Raw genomic sequence first — 22,214 nt, forward strand, 5'->3', positions numbered from 1 at the left:
GCATCCGAGCACTAGATCGGACCCTCGGGCCGGCTATCCGAATGGCGGCACAGCTTTCGCATTGCACTACATCTTGGAGAACTCCTCCACCATCCTCCCCTGCGTATGCGTATGACGCGAGGAGCAATATTCTTGACGGTTCATTATCCGACAGGCCAACCTCATGAATCCACACAGAGCACATCGTGATGATGATTCGGGCGATCAACCCCCGGTCACGCTGACCCGAGGCAAAAGATCTATTACAGCGTTAGCAGAGGGTCACGTCAAACAGGAGACTAATAAGCACAAGGCAGCTGATAAGGATATTATGCAGGTGTATACGCTGTCGCGAACGGAAAGTCAAATGCTCCGGCTCCCTTCCGTGTCAAAACTGCTCAAGTCGTTCTGTCGAATGTGCCTTTGATCCCGAAGACAAGAAAGTAGTTGTATCGGAAAGGCAAGTAACGTCTTATGAATACTTGAATTCTATGAGCATCATTCCCATTCAGTCTCTTGCAATGTATAATAAAACTCACGTAGGTTCCTTAATGAACTCAAACGTTCTTCGAGCCATCTTCCCCATATTAGCCCTAGCCATACAAGTAAACGTCAGCGCGTTCGCAGTTATCCTCGCGAAGATGATGGATTACAAGGTTAGTATACAAACGTAATCTAAACAGAAGAATTATTGTGTTTTGACTATTTACTAGGCGAGGACGACACTGACGCTCGGGGTGCTACCTCAGATGCTGAGACCGCCGGAATCGATGATGCAGCTGAAATCTGCAATCCGCTGGCCACAACCCCTTCCAAGGTAATAGAAGACACTGAAGGGAGGAGACGTGAGTTGATCAGCATTTTGAGTCAGTGAAATGTGCGTAGTCTGACATCTCCCTAGGTTTTCTTGGGCCTTCATCGACCTGGGCATACATTCAACAAGCCATGTCAATCTTACAGCAATGTGTCAAAGATCAACCATCACCGCAACTACCTGCGACTTCAGACGGTGGCGCCTTTGTCCTAGATTGGCCGTCAACCTCTCAAACTACACCTAGTGCACCACTGACTATAGATCGACTCCCGTCTCTCACTTATTCGTTGTACCTTACCGACACTGTCAAATTCTATCTCGGGCCGATGTATCATTTATATGATGAGGACATTTTTCGGGAGCGATTAAACAACTTTTATGCCACGGGGCCATGGGTTGAACCTCCTCGGTCCAGCAGGCTGTGGTTCATACAGTATCTGCTCATAATGGCGCTTGGCAAAGCTCTGATTCTGCCAGGTTCTTCAGATAAGAGACCAACAGGGTGCGATTATGTGCTAAGAGCCATAGATCTCCTTCCCGATGTACACGGCTATTACACTGATAGTATTCTGTCTGTCGAGATTCTATGTTGCCTCTCGCTATACCTGCAGTCAATCGATCATCGAAACGCAGCGTATAATTATGTAGGTGATGTATTGTTGCTGTAGTTTTAAGTCTGTCTATTGACAATGTCAGATTGGTCAGGCTCTTCGAATTGCCCTGTCTCAAGGATTTCACCGCGAATTGACCGGCGCATCGCTCACTGTAAAGGAATTGCACAGGCATCGGCGTGCGTGGTGGACGCTTTATATCTTGGACAAGAGATTTTCCTCTCTGATGGGTGCGCCCAACTGCATTCAAGACAACGAAATAACCGTTTTACTCCCTGAGCCCGACTACGATCAAGGGGATTGTCAAATGTTTGGGCTTCACGTTCGCCTCACCCGACTGTTGGCGGATGTACTTCGTAGTAAGTTAACCTTGTGCTCTCCTTCTTACTCATGTCCCGAACCTAAACCTCAATCAGCAGTATATACCGTCACAGGTCGGCTCAAAAGCACATACGTCAAAGATGCCCAGAAAACTCTCAGAAAAACGGCGGCGGTGGGTAAAGAGTTTAGACAGGACTGTGACTTTACCCGAATGGGCGCCGCTCCAATTTCACGAGCATCTGCAACACTTTTGCTGTATTATCACCAGGTGAGTATGTAATTATTGGATCGACGGTCGATGATGTTTATCTATAGAGGACTCAAGCTTACATGCCTAGTGTATTATTCTCACTACGAGGCCACTGTTTCTATCACTTATACGCAGCACCTTGGCACAATCCGGACTCTACCCTAAAAGAGGGGACGTAAGAGTTTTGGCGGAACCGGTCAAAGCATTGCTGGACACTTGCTATAATTCAGCATTAGTCTCCCTTGATGTTCTTGTGGCCCTCCAAAGGCAAAATCTTTTAGGTACCTCTATTCTTAATACTCGTGTAGCCTTCTAAATGTGGATACTGACACCGATGTAGAAGCTTTTCTACCTTTTGATCTAGATTGCACGATTTCTGCCGCAATCTCGCTCGCTCTTATACAAGCAATACCAGCTACGTCTCACAACTGCGGTCCTTCAATAGACGCTGCATTAGATGTTTTGGACTCGATGATTATGCGAGGTTATGTTATCGCTCAGTACCGTAGAGCAGAGCTCGAGAGTCTGCTAGAAACTCTCCATACAATCTTTAAACACCAGTCTTCTACAGAAGAGTTGAATCATTCTTACCAAGATGGGAGGCTACGCTCAGGAAACGCATCAATATTACCAGACATGGAGGCAGAGCAGCAGCCTCCAAATGTGCGGATCAACAGATCCTCGCCGGATTTCATTCTCTCACTTGCCGAATTGCTAGATTGGGAATCAATCATGGAGTTCCAAGGCGGCGACTTGGAGGCAGCTTGGTTATAATTTAAATCATGTATTACGGAGTAATAAACATCATAATATGGCACTTTGTTAAATACCTACCTATTGTTCAGAATCTTGAACGTTGTTCGAAATGAAGAGGGAACCGCGCCTCTTTATGTCCGACTATCATGTAAAGCAGCATATTAGCACCTTGATGTTTAGTACAGAAGTTGAGCCACAATCCGAAATACCAATAACCCATTCATGTATTTACCAGAGACAACGTGCCGCTAATACCAGTAACCTGTAAGTTGACTAGAAGCTTAGCACGATGCACCCCATAAGAGACATGAGTGAAGTGAGGGATTACCCCATACTGGGCCACTGGTGAGACCCTTGCCGCCATATTAAAGCCGTCCTTGATCAACTACACACACCACCGATTGTTATTTTCTCCGCCAACTAACACCAAAAGAACAACAAAACGAGAATGAATCGGACCCTAGCCCATCACCGGCACGCGAATCGTGCATGCTGCACTCCATGGCTAGCCTCTCCGTCACAAGACGCCAGTCACTTGGCAAGTACATCACACGTGACCCCGGCTTGGATGACTTTTGCACTCAACAAAAACCCGCGACAGCCTCTCCTCTACTCTTCCACTACTACTTCAAGTCGCTCATGTCCAACCAGATAACGCACGAGGGTCGCCCTCAAGGCCCCGATTCGCAGCTTTCGCAGAGTCGAGATACACGATGGGCGTTGTGCTGCTATTGGTCAGCGCTAGGAATGTGGTTGCGCTACGGCTGCTGATTCGTCCATCTGGGCTCCGTAGATCTCGCAAATATGCCGCTCGAAGCTTGTCTTCGCTTGACCCGGACCGCAGGACAGAATGGGCAAGGTTCAGTGAAGATGGATGCAGGGTCAGCCTTGGAGAAAAAAAGGTGTTGTGCAAGTGATCAAGATGTGGCTGTAAGTGCATCTTTTTGGGTGAGATGGTGGACGGGAGGGCAAAGTCAATGAGGCAGCACAGCCCATTTCAGCTGATAACAATCTGGATCTCGATTCGTCTATGGGCAACCACCAGCTTTCAGCACTAACATTGCCACTTTGTTGATGTTCAGCCTGTCTATGTACAGAGCTGAAAGTATTGGCTTGTATAAGACAAAAAAAACTGACAAAAGGCTGCCAAGGTCTAAGGCACTGAGGCCCTGACTTTGATCCATCCGGCGCTTACCTCGCCACATGATGGTCGGCCATACCATGTACAGATCTGGGCAAGTATTACACGAGAATATGCCTCTTTCTCCCCACGTTATTTAGTCACTCTTTCTCGACGAACTGCGTCCAGAGTACGTTCCTCGTGCCCACTTTCATGTATTCCTATTGCAGCTTTCCTTGTCTTAAAGCCACTCCCGTCATGCGCAACATATCAGCCTGATCCACGTGGGACTGCCTTTCTCGGACGTCGTTGGGTATCTTGTTGTATCGTCTGAAAAGACAAAAAGCAAGCACACTCGCTCTGTGACCGCTAGCCGTGTGTTATCCTTCATAGCATCTCTTCACCTCATCCTATAGCCTGTCCCTCAACGCAGAGCCAGCACGCCTCTCTCTTTGGCCGTCATGGCGTCAACATCGCTCATTGGATCGGGGCAGTATCCCGAGCATGATCTGTCCGAGTTCCCGGCCGCTCTCAAGGGCAAGCAAATTCTGCTATGCACAGAATCATTTGGCCCGGTCAACGGTGTGAGCCGGACAACTCTCATGCTGGTCAACCACCTGCGCGATCACGGTGTCCAGGTCGCTGTTGTCGCTCCTCACAACCACACCAACCACAACACATTTTCACCACCTCCGTCTCCTAGCCTCTCTCCTGCGGACAAGCAGCCCGAGGTCCGTGTCACCGGTTATCCCTTGCCCTTCAATCCTGAGCTCTCCATCGTATATCCTGTTCGCAACTCAACGCTCTACTCTCGCACCTTTGGCAATGATGCGCCGCCCGATCTCATCTACCTCGCATCCCCGGCTAGCCTGGGTTTTCAAGTCATGCTGCAGCTGAGACAGCAGCCCAAGGAGAAGCAGATTCCCATCATTTGCAACTTCCAGACGGATTTGGCTGGCTACTGTTCCATCCTCTTCCCGGCGCCCCTCAGCCACGCGGCAGTCTTTGCCTTTGACGCCGTGCAAAGCTACCTTTTCAGGCACTCGTCAATCAAGACCATCTTTTACCCCTCCAGATTCGTCAGACGTTATTTGGAAGGCCAGAAAGTCCAAGCCAGCAAACTTGAGGTCTTGACCAGAGGAGTCAACACCACCATGTTCAACCCGAGCCGTAGGAGCGAGGCCCTGCGAAAGGAGATTGCGCCAAATGGAGAAATCATCTTCGTCACCGTTTCTCGAATTGCTGGTGAAAAGGGTTTCGATTTCCTCGCCAAGGTTGCCAAGGAACTGGATGCTAGGGAGTTGCCGTTCAAAATGGTCATTGTTGGAGGAAACCGAAACCCCGACGTCGAAAAAGAAGTCCAAGAGCTGTTCGACCCTCTCAGAGAAAAGGGCACCGTCACCTTCGCCGGCTTCAAGGTTGGAGAGGATCTCGCTACCTACTACGCCAGTGGCGATGTTTTCTTGCACTGCTCCGTCACAGAAACATTTGGCCTGGTTGTCCTGGAGTCCATGGCCAGCGGTGTTCCCGTAGTGGCTCGTGATGAAGGCGGTCCATCAGACATTATCGCCCACGAGCAGACAGGCTACCTAGTCCCGCCCGACGACTTGGACGGCTTCGTTGCCAAGGCTGTCAAGCTTGCTGAAGACCACCAGCTACGATTCACCATGGCCAAGGACGCTCGCGCAGCTGCATGTGAATGCACATGGGAAAAGATCAACAACAAGGTTGCCTGGCGCATGGCCGATACCATTGCTCAGCGTGAGCTGGAGAAAGGAAAGGCGCCTCAGCCAACCCCCGCGGTGACAACTACAGCTTCACAGCTGGTACCTGTTTATGGCTGGCTCATGATGAATAATTCCGTCCGAGAAACAGTCACTCGTAGCATTGTCGATGCTCGGCTGATGGGTGGCTTGGGAGTCATTCTAAGCTTCTGGGTCATTACTGGCGCATATGTGGTATTTACCGAAGGTCTTCTATGGGCCAAAGGCCGATTCCGCAAAGCCACGCCGACGAAATGAGGCGATTTACTTACCCTCCTGGCAGAATATGATATGACTTTTTGATGGAACTTGGTATTTCTGAGGATATATGGGACTGATGGGTTTGGAGCCGGTGTTTAAGGCGCGTTACATGTCGTGAGACTATTGGGATATGATCTTTCATTTGTCTTCTTTTTTCCCTCTTGACTCCCCTTGCCCTTTTTTTGACACGACTTTATCTGCTTGTTATAGATTTGAAGTTTTATGGAGTAGAGATTATGATAGATGTGCGCAAGATGCACGTCTTATGACGTTGACGGGTTCATGGCCTTTTCTTCTTCTCTCCTTTATCTCTTTTTGTTTCTGATTACATGGCGAATGAACAGCTGCTGCCGGATATACCCCTACAAGATTGACTTTTAAGATGCTTATTCGTATTTTAAGTAGCATTAGACAGAATTTCATGACTATCTTAGATATCACGTATAGTTTATACATATATATCAAATTTTGAGTTGCGCCTTTGCCTGTTTTGATTCGGTTGTTTAATATTGTGAGTTTCAAGGAAATGTTATGTTATACTGTATGTGTACACATGTGAAATAATAAGAAAGGGGCAGCAAAGTACGCTTGGGGAATCATAAACCATCTCACCCATAATAACCAATCTTTTGTTCAACGCTCAACTTATCCAACCCCCTGCTCTTCCTTACATCCAAAAATTCCTCCATCTTTCTAAAAAGTGCGATAGGCGGCGTTATCCCTGGTAGCATGCATGGCTCTTCGCTTATAAGCCGTAACATGCTGGATTCTCTCATACGTGCCGAACCCGTAGACGGCCAAGCCAATGAGCAACCAGGTTCCAGTGATGACAAGGCCGGTGGGGAAAATCATGAGGTTGACTCCTGGAAGGACAAAGGCGACAGTACCGTTTTTGAGACCGGCTTGCTGTAGGGAGACGGCTTGTTGGGCGGCGGCAAAGTCGGAGAGGATGACGTCTTTGGAGAAGACGCCGACGAGGAAGACGGCTTCGTTGAGGGAGACGTTGGAGCTGATGCGGGCGCCGGTGGAGGTTACTGCGGAGAGAGTGAGGGTGGGCATGACGAGAGCTTCGAGATCGGCACTGGGTTATCTTATTAGATATATGGTGCAAAAGAGCTGTAGAACAGAAACTTACATGGACAAGTTATTCTTCATCTGGTCCTTGTCGATTTGGCCGACCAGCATGTACGACTGCAGCAGAGTCGGGGTGTTGGAAGAGCTGCTATCTCTCTTGGTGATATTGACAGGCGGGCTGGAGCTCGACCCTGAAGTCACTGGCTTCATAGGAGTCACGCTGGCGCCCTTGTATACAACGCCAACCTGAATCTCACTGGGCGGCACGCCAACAAAGTCATCTCTCGGGTCAGAAACGCGATACAGCCGAAGATCCGCCTCGAACATGCCAGTAGTAACGTCCAGCATGGGCAAGTTATAGCAAATGCAGTCTCCCGAGGGATTCGAAGTCCGTGTAAGCGACGCAAGGCGCGCCTGACAAGCCGCGTTCGTGAGGTTATTCCAAGCAGTAAAGTCCAGCGATCCGTCTGGCAGAAGCTTAACGTCAGACGGGATACTCGAGTTTCCCGTGGCTCTCTCGTCCAGGCCGCGGGCTACGGCCATGGTGTCGTCGCCGAAGCCGAGGAGCGAGGCGTATGGCGTCGAGAGAACATCGTCGGTTCGGAGGACGGAGGCTGCGTGAGGGACTTGGGCGAGAGTGGTGGCGGCGAGGAGAGATGCCGCGAGATTGAATTTGGCCAGCATTTTGAATGGAGTTTTCGATGTCTTTTTGAGTGGACGCCCCCAGAGCAATTGTCGAGTAGATGAGATTCGAGAGCGAGAGAAATAGAGAAAAGATTATTATTAAAGATGGTCCCGTCCAGCGGTGGTATAGAATAGAAGTCCTTCAACACTCGTTTATTACGCTGTCGCCTACAATCGTTCAAGAAACAAGGAAACAAAAAGTGAGGAAAGGATATTAAAGAGATGAAGAGAAAGACACCCCGAGAAAGCACGGTCACGGCGTGAAACGAACAGTCTCGCTAACCGCTTCTCAGATCCCCTTCGATACAGATCCAGCTATCCCCAGCAACAAGTCAGGCCATTATTGCAAGTGCCGCGACAGCATTGACAAGAGCCAGCCACTCTGCCAAGACGACGTCAACTCGCCCTGGTCGTTGCAGGTGAGTTTCCAGGCACCGTTAGTGAGGCATCAAGGGGGTTTCCAAGGGGCTGCTTTCTCTGAAAAGTACAAATAAGAGCCCATGTCCATACAGCTGGACCCTGTTCACTGAGCCATGCAAGAATTCATGGGGTTTCCATTGAATTTCCCAGCTTGAGTGGTCGCATTGTTTCGCTAATTTTGGTAATGTTACACTGGGTGTTTGGGAGTTGTGGCTCCCGCCTCGGCTTGGTGGGGATCGGGGGTTGAGAGGCCAGTCGGACGCGTCCAGGTTCCCCAACTAAGCGCCCGCTAAACCAGACGGAGATCCCCTGTATAATAGGCGACAATTGGCTTGAGATGAGAGATTGAGGACATTGGACACGCGATGGTGATGCCAAAAGATTCCCTAGTAAGAGAGTTGTCATCCTCTTATGTTGTGAGCTGTGAGCTGTTACAAGCTACAATCGATGCATCTCTTTGGAATTTTTCTTCATCAAAGCCCTACCGTGATCAGCGTGTCAAGCCATAACCTGAAGGTCTTGTCTCGTCTCAGGCCAGGGGCGGCTCAAACCAAATCTCCGGCGCCATGCTCGTAACTGTAGTAGCTCATTGTAGCGTGCGCGTACCTCCGTGGAGGTCCTTGAACGTGATCGTTTCAGACGATTCTTCCACTTCACTGCCCTTTCCAGAGGTCGATTTATTATCTGATAGCTGTTGTTGTTGACTTTGAGATATCGAAGGATTTCGTACTTTGCTCGTGTCATTCTATTCTTATCTGCTATCAGATCAGGCCCTTGGATGCGGCAAGATGCGGCCACGGCGGCTTCAAATAAACCGCGATAGCATGGCCTCCCAATCTGGCAGCTCCTGACGACGCACTGTAGAAACACTGTCCTTATCTCATCTCCTCCGCTCAATAGCCGCCAGTGATAACCCCTCTTCACAGTGTCGATATGGCCGTGGAATACTCTCGCGAACAACGGCCAACAGCCACCTCACCACCATGACTTTATCCTTCCCCGCGATTTAAGATGCGGAGAAGCTTTTGTGATTGGCATAGGAAACAGCACCAACTTTCTGTACGAGCACCGGAGATCCGAAAAAGGCTATCATGGCACCCTCCATCTCGTCCCTTGGTACCCGATAAGGGCCAATAAACTGCATCAGCGCATCCAATACGACCAACATCCCGATGGACATCCGAGAGAAGCAGGATATTCGCTATCTATTACTATCAAGAGGAAGGCCGATATGCCAGTGTCCAAGATGCGGGGTGATCACTTATCACGACAGGGGATGGGTATGTGGAATCCATTCCATGATGCTTCGTAGAGACGACGCCTACTTCCTCGGAATCTCGATGATCGTCATGCATGCACACGCACCCTTTCAGCCACCCGGCTATAAACGGCCGGTTCTTACCTATAGCTGAAGTGTGTTGCATTGCAGGATATACCAAAGCTCTGCACATATATCTGCTATAGGTCGCATCCAATACTGGGACTATTCACTGCTTCCTAAGTGTTGAAGAATAGCTGAATACACCATGCCCGGCAAGATTCGAACCGCACAAACCGTCTCCCTTGACATTCCGGCTGCAGAGCAGCCAGGATTGCATAACAGATGGCATCCTGATGGTGAGTCCTGGCCGCCTATCTTCTAGCAGGAATTTTAGAGCTAATCAATTGCCTTTGTAGTTCCTACAATTGGCAGCATCGAGCCTGGAGAAACTGTCAAAATCGAGTGTGTCGACTGGACCGGGGGCCAGATCGGGAATAACGACAGTGCTGAGGATGTACGCACCGTGGATCTGACCAAGATTCATTACTTGACTGGCCCATTCGAGATCAAAGGCGCCGAGCCAGGCGACCTCCTGGTTGTAAACATTACCGATGTCCAGCCGTTTGAGGACTCGCCCTGGGGATTCACAGGCATCTTTGACCGCAAAAATGGCGGCGGTTTTCTTGACGAGCACTATCCAAAGGCTGCCAAGGCGATCTGGGACTTTGATGGCATATATTGCACCAGCAGACACATTCCCGGAGTGCGGTTCGCAGGCCTGATTCATCCCGGGATCCTTGGCTGCGCTCCGTCACACGAGGTTTTGGCTGAATGGAATCGTCGCGAAGCTGATCTCATCTCAGCATGCGTTCATAGCCATCCCAACAAAGTAGTTGCTCAGCCACCACTTGCAGTGAATGCGCATGCCGGCCAAGCCACCGGAGATCTCAAAGCAAAGATTGCTCGTGAAGGAGCCAGGACGATTCCTGGACGGCCAGAGCACGGAGGAAACGGTATGTCACCCAGTAAACAGTATGTGTGGCGGACTCTAACAAAACTCAAAAGTGGACATCAACAACATCTCGAGAGGATCGACGACATACCTTCCAGTACACGTCCCAGGCGCCAAATTCTCAGTCGGCGACCTCCATTTCAGCCAAGGCGATGGAGAGATTAGCTTTTGCGGCGCGATTGAAATCGCAGGAACCATCACCATCAAGTTCGACCTCATCAAGAACGGCGTCCAATCGCGAGCCATCAAGAGCCCCGTTTTCCGGCCCGGCGATGTAGCCCCTAATTTCGGCCCTGGCCGGTATCTGACGTTTGAAGGCTTCTCCGTCGACGAGAATGGCAAGCAACACTTTCTGGATGCAACCGTGGCTTATCGACAGGCTTGTCTCCGCGCAATCGAGTATCTCAAGCAATTTGGTACGTCATTAAAATAGATTTCCTCGAGTTCTTCGTCTCTCCCAAAGAGATTCTGCAGCTAACCACTCCACTTCGTGTGACAGGATATTCTGGAGAGCAAATCTATCTTCTATTGTCATGCGCCCCGATCAAAGGCTCAATCGCGGGCATTGTAGACGTTCCGAATGTCTGCACAACATTAGGGATACCCATGGACATATTCGACTTTGACATTTCTGTCGAAGCCGTGCCGAAGAAGCGAGACCTTGGATCTTGCCCCATTTCAAGCGTGTAATTTAGCTGCAAACTAGTACCAGAGAGGAAGCTGTATATTGATGTTTGTTGCTTTCATCCTTTGGTCCTTTGTATCGCATACAAAAATGAAGTAGCATTGCTAATATTGATGGCCATGGATGCCAGCTTCGCCTCGTGTCAAAACAAAGCTAGTGACCGTTCAGCTCAACTACGTCTGCTTATGCTTGAGCCTCGTCTTGGTTGTACGTAGGATTCTTTTGCAGGCGATGGAGCCGATAAGTCAGCCATGTATCCTGGACGCGATGATTAATTACTGTATTCTTGGCAAAACACTTTGGCCTCTCATTGGTGTAGAATCTCCTCGCGGAGCTGGTTGTCAGAAGCTAAATGTTCCCGAGCCCCCAACCGCGCAACGTTCTATGACATTGCCCAACGCTCATTCAATGGTTCAATTCGTTAGTCCTTGGCTCTTGTCAAGCTGCAGTTAGTGCACTTACCGAAGCCCTGTGTTAAATAAGATTTTATATAAGGTGTGGGGGAATATTGCTTTCAGCCGTTAAGCATAGTATTCAACCTTCCCCATATTTTACCCCAGACTTTGAGGAGTTTCGGCATGATGGATAAATATCCGCCAATCATGCGATGGAAGCATTTGTCCGCCAATGGGATGGTCGCTTCCTGTCAGCGTGTAGTCGCGTTAGGAAGGAGATCTCCTTTTATTTCAACAGATATAATGAGGAATACCCCTTGCGAGAAAGTGAATCTGAAGAGTAGGCATAGCATCAATTGATCTTGTGTTTCATTACTGCTGTCCCTAGCTGCTTGAATTCGAGCTCTGGTAATCGATATCCCGGCAACATGAAGCTCAAGTCTTTGGTGGGCTTCGTCGCTGCGACAGCTAGTGTTGCGCAAGCCGCTTCCTCGGACGATTCACTCGCGCTCTTTGCTAAGAGGAGGACGGCGGATCTATCTCAATTCCCTGACCCGACGTGGTTTGCCAAAATTGATACGTGGCTGTCTTCCCAAAAGACGGATGGCACTTGGTCGGATGTAAACTATGCATCAGGATGTCCTGCGCGTAAGTGACAAACCGCGCCGCGTCTTGCCGAGAGCTGGCAAATAGATGCATCATATGACTTTTGGGGAGAACAGTGCTAATGGGTTTACTTTTGAAGAACGTGCCAATTGGCCGATACAGGAGCATTGGAATAGGCTGATTACTTTTGGTGCTGCGTGGAGCGGTGTTAACCCTGCCGTGTCAAGTACCTGGGCCAAGGATCCTAAGCTTCTTGCTGCAGTTCAGAAAGGTCTGGATTATTGGTTTAGCAATGATTATACCCCAGCCGACTGCATGGGAGATGGAGGAAACGCGTACGTATTGCAAGAAGTGCCATTGTTGCTGGGACGGCGAAGCTAATGATGAATCTAGATCAAAGGGATGTCCTTGCGATACGCCGGGTCTGTGGAACACTGTATGCTTCCATTACTCTAAAACTGGGTAATTTGGATTGACTTGCTGACAAAAGTATAGAATTGGTATGATCAGGCCATTTTGATTCCTCAGCTGTGCTCAACAGCATGTCTTCTTGTCAAAGATGCGAATCTCACGGAGACTCAACGAGCCGGCTGTGAGCGTATCCCGAACCGAGCATACGCTCTCCGGGATGGCACCTACGGTACCGGAGGCCGCATGACCGGAGCCAACGTGAGTTTATCATTGAGACCTCTTCGCTGACTTGTACATTTTGCTGATTGCTTGTCATCTAGATGGTCTTGGTTATGCAAAACTCAGTCACTTTGGCCCTTTTCACGGATAACAGCACAATTTTGTCGGATGCCATGACTAGAGCCATGTCTGTAATGACTGTGAGTAGTCGTACTTGTGGCGTTAAATACCAGAATCGAGCTAACTGAGAGGCAGTTTGTCGATACCCCTGGAGATGATGGCATCCACCGAGATGGCACGTTCCTTCAGCACGACGGTCTCTTGTACAACGGCAACTATGGAAAAGATTTGGTAAGATATAATTTCTTCTAAAATCCAGATATCATGCTTCGTGCTGACATTGTATGTAGTTGAATGCTTTCATTCAGCTCGAAGGCGAGGCCATTGGTACTTCATTCGCTGCAGACGATAGTACCCGAGAGGCCATGTCCACTTACATCAAAGGAGATGAGTGGATGATTTACACAGACTCCGACACCAAAACCGAGCACTGGGACTTTGTAGGCACTCTTTCTTCACCCCCTAACTTCCGAAGCTAACTCCAGGTCTCTGTAGAATGCCATCGGTCGCTTTGTTTCTTTCCCTACCGTTGACTTGCAGGCCAGCGCAGATATCAACTTCAACGTCTCAAAACTTGCCAATGCGGTGGCTGATTTTACAGGATCGTACGCCGTCAACGACACAATTCGTAGACTTCTCTCCAACGGAACCGAGAAGCTTACAGGTAACAAGGGCTTCTGGGCAAGCGACTACATGGTTCACCGCCGCCCTGGCTTCGTCCTTACAAACAAGATGATTTCAACCAGGTCATCCAACTCTGAGAGTGTGAATGGTGCCAATCCGTATGCTTACCACATGGGCCAGGGCACTCTGTACTCCTACGTCAAGGGTAATGAGTACAAGGACATCATGGCACAGTGGGACTGGAATCTTGTGCCTGGAACGACTACCCTGCTCAACCAGCCCAAACTCCAGGCCACTCAGGTAAAGTATGATGGTCTTAAGGACTTTGTTGGCGTCGTGAGCGACGGCAAGTTTGGCGCTGCTGTTGAGGACTATCTCGACCCCTTGACGCAGAATCTATCTTACCGCAAGTCTTGGTTCTTTGTCGACGAGGGTGTCATTGTCATCACCACCGACATTAAGAAGAATTCCACCGCTGGAAACACTCCCGTCATCACGGTGCTGGACAACCGCGCAGCAGAGCCAACAAAGCCACTCCTCAAGAACGGCCCCCTCTCTAAGCTTGGTGATCAACACTCCACCTCAGATACTCTGTACTACGCAAACAACGGCTATCTCGCCTACGACACCCCCTTCGAGCTCACCATTTCCCTGGGCAAGCGAAGCGGCAACTGGTCCGAGATTTCGACCTCGACTCAGGGCGTCAAGACGGCCGACATCTTCTCTGCTTATACCACCATCAAGGGCAGCCAGTTCACATACGGCTACTTCCCCGGCATTTCATCCCAGAAACTCAACAAGGAGCTTGAGAAGCCCACCTGGAACCCCATCACCAAGAAGGGCATCTCGGGCATCTACGGCAAGGACAGGGCGAGTCTGGCGTTTTGGCCCGGCGGCGACAAGTCTGTTGCGCTGGACCTGAAGGCGCTCGGATGGGCCAAGGCCGGCACGCTGACTTTTACGTCTGACCAGCCGGCGGTGTATCTCATCAGCGCGCAGTGCAAGGACAAGAAGAGCATGCGTCTGGTTGTTACCTTGGCGGATCCCACTCAGAAACTCGCTGTGGCTTCGTACTCGATTAAGATCTCGGGACAGGGCCACAAGGTGAGGGAGATGGGAAAGAAGAGCGAAGGGCTTGAGAGGAGAGGTGATGGTGGCATTGGATTTGGTGTGAGACTGCCTACTGGAGGACTGGCTGGGTCTTCTGTTAGTCGCGAAGTCATCTTGGAGTTGGACTAGAAAGAGATCTGTGCGCTAATAATGGGGGATGGGATGGATTTTTAAACGAGAGACGCATTGATTTCTTTGATTAGGTTATTATACTTGTAATATAAATGATAATAGAGCCCATGGTGGGCGGCATTCATTCAGAACCTTGATCAATGTAAGCAACCAACTTAGACCTGGAGAAGTTCGACCGACAAAATTCCACCAATAAGTATCTGCTGTTGATGCGAGAAGGGATCTGAAAAATAGATCCGACATGGATGTATACATGTATATTGCCATTCAGTCAACAAAGCATTCATCTTCATCGTTCTGCTGTATTGGACCTTTCTTAGCCGTTACGTTCACCAGATGTAGTCAGATTATGTCTTTGTCTCTATAACAACATAACATTTGAACTTTCAATATTAGTAAATGCCACGGTGTACATCTGGTTACTTCAACACACGGACTTTAGCATATAGCATCTGATTTCTCCGTATATGAGTCCGAAACTTGTCAGTATATGACAATAAATTGTAGGTCATTGAATCGATTGCGTGATGCGCTAGGCTATCGAAGCGACAGTGGATCTACATCTAGTGGAATGCAGCGCCGAGACGGGCCGTCAGCACGTATGGAGTACAGGTACATGTATGTAGAGAGAAGAGTCAGTAGACTGATGTTCGCTGTCTAATAATCATGGGCTCTTCTTGATACGGCCAGCATGGAGTGTTGTCGTGGATTGAGCTGGTTGCCAAATGAGGCTGTCACGTATGACCGTGGCGTTGTTTCTCGCTACGAGATCAAGGCTCAGGACCATCATGAGCTGATTACTCCTGGTAGAGAATGGCTGGTACTCGTATTGACAGGGAGTTACATGAAATATTAAAAATTCAAGACTGACGGGTGGAGCAAGTCCGGATGCTTTCCACACCAATCCATTTCTCGAATATGGTCCATCGATGTTGCTCTTGGTGTGTATCCACCACTCCAGATGCGACCTGCATTGCACTACTTCTTGTATTGAATCGAGTGTCAATGTTCAATTGGACGAGATATCATTGGTGGCTTGGACAAAAATACCTGCCTCTAGAAACTCTATCGAATCGGCGTCAATCACGGCCGAATCCGGTCATCAAGCGGCCAAGCACACACCGGCTCAAGCCACCATTTCTATTTCCCACCACCTCGTCCCGTTTCGATGACTCGTCTAATGCTACTCGAAGCCACGCGGGCGTGTCATCAGAGGCAGCAACAATTAGAAAAAGAAGCTTGGAAGAGCTTGCCCCTGTCAGCTCTTGGCGGCAATCCCGGTGAGGGTAGCCTTGAGTTGGCAAGGCTTCGGTGACGCGATTGAATCCTCGTCCGGGTAGCGGTTTGATGGAGCTAGCACATAAGATGGGAGATGAAGACGAATGGAAAAAAGGACACAAAGAAACACGGATAACTGAACCGGAGAGGAAGGCCGATGAGGAATCAGAGCGCACGGCTGTTTTGATCCATCTACTGTGCTCCGTACTACGTTCTCCGTACTCCGAGCGACTCTGCAGTGAGATTCTGGACTTGTTCGGGCCCTGGCGATCTGCGCTGGGGCGGAATTATGCTCACGTTAGGCCCCCACGTCTTCTTGTTGTACTGCCGTCGCCAAGTACTTGCGATGATGGCTATTGTTTTGCGTAGCGTCGAGTAGCAGTCGTGAATCTGTACATGCTAATCGTCTTGATTGTACACTAATACTGTGTATATCTATCTAGCTGACGCCAAGTTGCCTTCATGAGCTAGAGATCATTCTTTGTGTCCCCGCGAGCCTTCTCTTAGCATACCGGTACTCACACACTCACTCACACACCAACTCCCGTTATCCTAGCTTCATTCAAGCACGGCCTGGCCGATGCCTCGCCTCCAACTCTCCGGCAAGCCACCGTGAGCGATGCCGATCCCGTCAATCAGGCCTTGTGAGCCATCCAACAGCCCTGTCGACTGCCCATAGCTTGTTCTGGTGGTCCCCTGCGCGGCATCTCGATCGTGATTCGTGCAAGCCCAATCACCAAAAGCTGCGAGATATTGCGCCATCGTCGCTATACAGCACTCATCCCCGTCCAGCTGCCTCTTAGCCTCTGCTTGTAGCGTAGTCTACGGACAATATTTCTTGATATTACTGCAGCATAATGATCCAAGCTCGCGCGCCCTTTTGACAGAAAAGGTGGATGGCAAAAGAAAAAAAAAAGGGCTTTCCGCCCGTGGAACCTCGGCGCGCGCGTATCCGTTTCGAAGTAGCCTGCGGAGGAGTAGCGTGAGGATCGAGGAAGCTCGTAGCCGCAATGGTGATAGATTCCTAGCGTCATGTCGCATCAGCTGGTAGCACCAAGCATCCTGAGGTCGTGTGCTAAGGTTGCATTGTAGAAAGCCTTGGTCCGCGTACATAATGAAGGCCGTGCCGCGTTTTCTGCGACTGGGCGACCAGCCGAAGGATCTACTCCGTGCTACGACTCTTCCTTTTTCTCTTCTTTTCTAGAAAAGTTGCGGGCGGCCATTGCGTTGTGCCTCTGCCCAAACTTGTCTCTTGATATAATTGTATACGCGGTCGTTCTTTGCAATCGCTGCAATGGGTTCCCCGTCAGACGACGGCAAGACGGCGCCGACCCGAGATGCCGTCGAGACTCAGAGCATTTCCACTGGCAGTGATGAAGATGTCATTCCCAAGGGTGCCCTCGATCCTGTATACGAGGCAAAGGCCAAAGTGCTGAATCACGCTGTAAGTCTCATCCTCGTTTTCAAATTACCTACCACTTCAATTGGCATGTCGATATATATATGCGGCCAACATTTATACTAACGCATACCTTGATACAGATTCAAGACATTGGCATGGGATGGTATCAATGGCAGCTCTTCTTCGTCGTCGGCTTTGGTTGGGCTTCCGATAACCTCTGGCCAATCGTCACATCCCTCATCTTTACACCCATCAACAATGAGTTTTCCCCCAACCGCCCGCCGCTCCTGACTCTGGCCCAAAACATTGGTCTTTTGGCCGGTGCCGTCTTCTGGGGCTTCGGATGCGACATCTTCGGTCGGAAAATCGCCTTCAACTTCACTCTCGGCTTGACTGCGCTCTGGGGAATGGTGGCTGCTGGTGCTCCCAACTTTGCAGCCATTGGCATCTTCGACTGCTTCTGGTCCTTTGGTGTTGGTGGCAATCTGCCCGTCGACTCGGCCATCTTTCTCGAATTTTTGCCCGCGACTCACCAATACCTGTTGACTATCCTGTCTGTGGACTGGGCAATTGCTCAAGTCGTTGCCAACTTGATTGCTTGGCCTCTTCTGGGTAACTTGACTTGCGCTCAGGACGAGAAGCCATGTCTCAAGCACAACAATATGGGCTGGCGATACTTCCTCATTACCATGGGTGGAATCACGCTTCTCATGTTCTTGGCTCGATTCTTGCTCTTCTCCCTTTACGAGTCGCCCAAGTACCTCATGGGCAAGGGCCTAGATGAGGAGGCCGTCCGAGTAGTTCACGAGGTTGCCAAGCGCAACGGTAAGACGAGCTCGCTCACAATCGAAGACCTCAAGGCTTGCGAACCCGAAGGCTATGTATTCCAGGCAGATATTTCTACCGCTGTCAAGAGAACCCTAGTTCAAAAGATTGACACTACGCATGTTAAAGCCTTGTTCTCAACCTTCAAGCTCGGCTTGTCGACCAGCCTCATCGCTGCTATTTGGGCGCTCATCGGTCTCGGTTTCCCTCTTTACAACGCCTTTCTGCCATTCATTCAGGCCAACAAGGGTGTTGACTTTGGTGATGGAAGCACATATCTCACTTACCGTAACAGTTTGATCATTGCTGTACTTGGTGTTCCCGGAGCTTTGATCGGAGGTCTGCTTGTCGAGCTCCCTCGAATTGGCCGCAAGGGAACGCTCGCTCTTTCTGCTGCTCTGACTGGTGTCTTCCTGTACTGCTCCACGACCGCCAAGAGCAGTGAATCTCTTCTTGGATGGAACTGTGCCTACAACTTCTGCAGCAACGTCATGTATGCTGTGCTCTATGGTTACACCCCTGAGATCTTCCCTACTCCTCAGCGCGGTACTGGCAATGCCATTGCTGCTACTGCTAACCGAATTTTCGGTATCATGGCTGTACGTATTTTTACATCTCCCTATCTCTTTGTGAATCTTGACGTGAATAAGCCTAACTGTTTGGAAACAACAGCCTATCATCGCCATGTTTGCCAACCTCGAGACATCCGCGCCCGTATATACAAGCGGCGCCTTGTTTATCGCTGCCGGTGTTCTTACCCTTTTCCTGCCATTCGAATCACGCGGAAAGGCAGCACTGTAAGGGGTCTAGAGAGCCAATTAATTCGTTTGTATATAGAACAAAGGAGGATGGTGTGGTATTGGGAGCGAAGTTGCAAAAGAGTAATGATAGTGTGATACCCAAGGTAGTTTCTATTCAATGGATAGTGACGGTTCATTTGGCATAATTTCAGCAACAGTGAAAAGATTTGTTCGTTTGCTCATACATATTTCACCCATACCGAATTGCTCCAAGCTATCAAAATCTCAATCCAGTTCCATAGACAAATGTCGTAGGCTTCAAAAGACTATTCCCGTCCAACTGGCCATCAAGAAATTACACAATCCGATATGGTGTAGTGGCTAACATCGCTCGCTCTCAATAATGAACCGAGCAGCCCTGGGTTCGATTCCCAGTATCGGAGGCAATTTCTCTTTTTGCCCCTTCCGTTGAATTTTTTTTTTCTCTTCGTCCATCGTCTGCGAGAGTGTATGATAAGATTTTGCTCCTTAGTCAGCGTCTCAACATCCGATATGGTGTAGTGGCTAACATCGCTCGCTCTCATCAATGAGCGCCGAGCAGCCCTGGGTTCGATTCCCAGTATCGGAGCTTCTGATTTCTTTTTCTTTTTTTGCGCTCGTGATAATAGTTTGTTCCTGAAATTTACTTTTTACCGGAATGTTGTTTGTGTGGCTGGCTGATTGTCATGTTGGCATTGTAATATCCCCGTGCTGATTGGCTACTTTAAATAGTGGACTTGGTTGGATCTAGATTCATCCTGGCACGGCTCGGTCAAGTATCGCGGGTGACGACAAGCAGGCATCCAGTCCAATTGACTTTGGAAAAAAGTAAACAGAGTTTAATTAATTCCTTTAAATGACTTGCATTAAACTACTCAATTGTAAACTTGATATAAGCTTAATGCCTTACTTGATAGACTCACGATCGATAACAATGTGCTCGTATTCAACATGCAACAGGTATCACGTGAGCCTCGGAACGTCTGGGCTCGACTTGCAGGTCACGAGCTGACGAAGCGGTGACACGACAATAGCAGCCCAATTGGCCTTCTGAAACGTGATTAATCGTCTAGATCGCCAGAAACAACCATCGTTATATCCATTGTTCAAGCACAGGGCCCTCTCGATCTCAACATGGGGGAAGAAACTGTCCCTACAGCGGAACCTCGCGTGACCTTTTCATCGGGCCGAGTTGGGAGCAGCGGCAGTTCCGAAGCACCAGACCTACGTATTCTACATTACAACGATGTCTATCATGTTGACCAAGCCAGTGCAGAGCCAGTGGGAGGTTTGGCGAGATTCATAACGCTCTGCAAGGAGTACAAGGATGGGGAGCAGTATCAAGGCCAGCCTGGGCTGCTTACCCTGTTCTCGGGTGATGCCTTCAACCCAAGCTTGGAGAGTAGTGTTACCAAGGGTATATTTCTCAATTTCAAGATATCCATGCTAGTGAAAAGAATCAATGCTTACTGCTGATAGGAGCTCATATGGTTTCCGTCCTGAATGCTGTTGGCACAGACGCCAGTTGCGTCGGAGTAAGTCATGTTGTTCATTTCGACACAAGCCACAACCACTGACCGAATCCTCTGCATTGATTTAGAACCACGATCTGGATTTTGGAGTCAAGCAGTTTGAGCACCTGGCTGAAAAGTGTGAATTTCCATGGCTTCTAGCCAACGTTCTAGATCCTGCCCTGGGAGAAGATGTCCCGCTGGGTAACGCTAAGAGGACTCATATGCTCACCACCTCCAACGGCATCAAGGTGGGCCTTATTGGTCTGGGTGAGAGGGAATGGCTTGCAACCATCAACAGTCTTCCGCCAAATCTCATCTACAAATCAGCCACTGCCGTCGCCAAGGAACTCGTCCCAAAGCTGCGAGAGGAAGGCGCTGAGATTGTCATCTGTCTGAGCCACATGAGAGAGCCCAACGACAACAAGTTAGCCGACCAGACGGATGGCATCATTGACATTATTCTGGGTGGACATGACCATTACTATGCTCACAGCTTCAGAAATGGAACTCATGTCCTGCGCTCTGGAACGGACTTCAAGCAGCTCAGCTACATCGAGGCGCGACGAAAGCAGGACAATCCGAAGCGATGGGATTTCGACATTTGGAGAAGAGACATTACGTCCGAGGTACCCGAGGATGAGCCCACGGCCAAACTAGTGAACAGCTTGACGTCTAAGCTACAAAAGTCACTTGCCAGGCCCGTTGGATGGACAGCCATGCCGCTCGATGCTCGGTTCATCACCGCTCGCTTAAAGGAGTCCAACATGGGCAACTTTGTGTGTGACATTATGCGTTCCTATCATAACGCTGATTGTGCCATTATGGCTGGTGGTACGATTCGTGGTGATCAGATTTATCCTCCTGGAGCAATTCGCATCAAGGACATCACTTCTTGCTTTCCCTTTGAAGATCCTGTTGTTTTACTAAAGGCTAAAGGGCAGGCGATCTGGGATGCGCTAGAAAACGGCGTTTCATTGTATCCTGCCTTGGAAGGGAGATTCCCCCAAGTTTCCGGCATTGAGTATGAGTTTGATCCATCGAAGCCGTCTGGCCAGAGGATCTTGTCCGTCAAGATTAACGGCAAGACTTATGAGCCAGAGAAGTTGTATATTCTCGCAACTAGAGGCTACATGGGTCGTGGAAAGGGTAAGTGTGATGCAATCCTTGTGTGTGTCCATGCTTGTTAACTAATTGGAATCTTAGATGGCTTCACGAGTCTGCTCGTCAAGTCGGAGGGCGGAGAGGTAGAGGAGATTGTCGACGAAGAGAGCGGTATCCTCCTTTCTGCTATGCTCCGCCAGTACTTTATGGCCCTCCGAACAGTCGGCCAGTGGAAGAAACTGTCTGACAACTGGAACCATATCGTAAAGGATTGTGGTCACACTCAGTTACCATCCGAAGTGTTCAAGGGTGAAAGCCAAGTGGGCCGGCTTGGCCTCCACGAGCATAAAGAAAACGGGGATAAGGACCCCTGGCGCAAGTTCTTGCGATCAAGGCTAGGCTACAGCAAGAAGCCTCATGACGAAGACGATGACGCCCATTTTGAAGCTGGTACAGAGAGCGATCACTCGGGAAGCGATTCGGATAGCCAGCTTGACCTTGAGATATTGTTGATGAGAAAGTTTTGGGGCCGCTGGGCTCATAAGGCAGGTGTTAAGGGTTGTGTTTGCGACTCCCTGAAAGAGGCCGAGTGTGCCGTGGACTGGACGAGAGTGATAGCACCCGTGCTCGAAGGACGTATCAAGATTGTCGGATCATAAGCAACTCGGAGCTGGTTTCATGCATTTT

At 49.5% G+C, this 22,214-nt stretch overlaps 7 protein-coding genes and 2 non-coding genes across 9 annotated transcripts; 8 read left to right on the forward strand and 1 right to left on the reverse strand.

Moving 5' to 3' along the window:
- Positions 1-163: 163 nt before the first annotated feature.
- M431DRAFT_533772 (hypothetical protein) lies at positions 164-2,781 on the forward strand (the record flags this gene model as incomplete). The annotated part of the gene is made up of 8 exons (XM_024920895.1): positions 164-396; positions 523-635; positions 693-824; positions 881-1,437; positions 1,490-1,763; positions 1,839-1,993; positions 2,064-2,256; positions 2,316-2,781. 8 exons carry the CDS (start codon positions 164-166, stop codon positions 2,747-2,749), a joined length of 2,091 nt encoding a protein of 696 aa, XP_024770417.1. The 3' UTR covers positions 2,750-2,781.
- A 1,531-nt stretch (positions 2,782-4,312) lies between these two features.
- On the forward strand, positions 4,313-5,872 carry M431DRAFT_94372 (glycosyltransferase family 4 protein; the record flags this gene model as incomplete). The annotated part of the gene is made up of 1 exon (XM_024924580.1): positions 4,313-5,872. One exon carries the CDS (start codon positions 4,313-4,315, stop codon positions 5,870-5,872), a length of 1,560 nt encoding a protein of 519 aa, XP_024770418.1.
- Positions 5,873-6,568: 696 nt separating this feature from the next.
- M431DRAFT_19570 (hypothetical protein) lies at positions 6,569-8,069 on the reverse strand (the record flags this gene model as incomplete). Its single annotated transcript, XM_024913261.1, has 2 exons — positions 7,011-8,069; positions 6,569-6,956 (listed from the first exon to the last, which is right to left on the reverse strand). Exons 1-2 carry the CDS (start codon positions 7,631-7,633, stop codon positions 6,569-6,571), a joined length of 1,011 nt encoding a protein of 336 aa, XP_024770419.1. The 5' UTR covers positions 7,634-8,069.
- Positions 8,070-9,579: 1,510 nt separating this feature from the next.
- M431DRAFT_498865 (hypothetical protein) lies at positions 9,580-11,016 on the forward strand (the record flags this gene model as incomplete). The annotated part of the gene is made up of 4 exons (XM_024917741.1): positions 9,580-9,670; positions 9,731-10,327; positions 10,380-10,742; positions 10,826-11,016. 4 exons carry the CDS (start codon positions 9,580-9,582, stop codon positions 11,014-11,016), a joined length of 1,242 nt encoding a protein of 413 aa, XP_024770420.1.
- Positions 11,017-11,834: 818 nt separating this feature from the next.
- On the forward strand, positions 11,835-14,681 carry M431DRAFT_19572 (polysaccharide lyase family 8 protein; the record flags this gene model as incomplete). Its single annotated transcript, XM_024913263.1, has 8 exons — positions 11,835-12,054; positions 12,152-12,347; positions 12,406-12,448; positions 12,508-12,681; positions 12,744-12,842; positions 12,898-12,993; positions 13,053-13,202; positions 13,258-14,681. The coding sequence occupies 8 exons, from the start codon at positions 11,835-11,837 to the stop codon at positions 14,623-14,625; spliced, it is 2,346 nt and encodes a 781-aa protein (XP_024770421.1). The 3' UTR covers positions 14,626-14,681.
- Positions 14,682-16,771: 2,090 nt separating this feature from the next.
- M431DRAFT_511661 (hypothetical protein) lies at positions 16,772-19,094 on the forward strand. The gene is made up of 3 exons (XM_024919707.1): positions 16,772-17,350; positions 17,449-18,732; positions 18,806-19,094. The coding sequence occupies exons 1-3, from the start codon at positions 17,201-17,203 to the stop codon at positions 18,932-18,934; spliced, it is 1,563 nt and encodes a 520-aa protein (XP_024770422.1). The 5' UTR covers positions 16,772-17,200; the 3' UTR covers positions 18,935-19,094.
- A 142-nt stretch (positions 19,095-19,236) lies between these two features.
- Positions 19,237-19,316, forward strand: M431DRAFT_t159. Its single transcript has one exon. It is a non-coding gene; the product is annotated as a tRNA-Glu (tRNA).
- A 103-nt stretch (positions 19,317-19,419) lies between these two features.
- Positions 19,420-19,501, forward strand: M431DRAFT_t160. The gene has a single exon. It is a non-coding gene; the product is annotated as a tRNA-Glu (tRNA).
- Positions 19,502-20,046: 545 nt separating this feature from the next.
- On the forward strand, positions 20,047-22,186 carry M431DRAFT_94723 (hypothetical protein; the record flags this gene model as incomplete). The annotated part of the gene is made up of 4 exons (XM_024924614.1): positions 20,047-20,329; positions 20,392-20,447; positions 20,513-21,531; positions 21,643-22,186. 4 exons carry the CDS (start codon positions 20,047-20,049, stop codon positions 22,184-22,186), a joined length of 1,902 nt encoding a protein of 633 aa, XP_024770423.1.
- Positions 22,187-22,214: the final 28 nt, after the last annotated feature.

The sequence above is a fragment of the Trichoderma harzianum genome, assembly GCF_003025095.1.
Source record: "Trichoderma harzianum CBS 226.95 unplaced genomic scaffold M431scaffold_13, whole genome shotgun sequence".
Taxonomy (NCBI): Eukaryota; Fungi; Ascomycota; class Sordariomycetes; order Hypocreales; family Hypocreaceae; genus Trichoderma; species Trichoderma harzianum.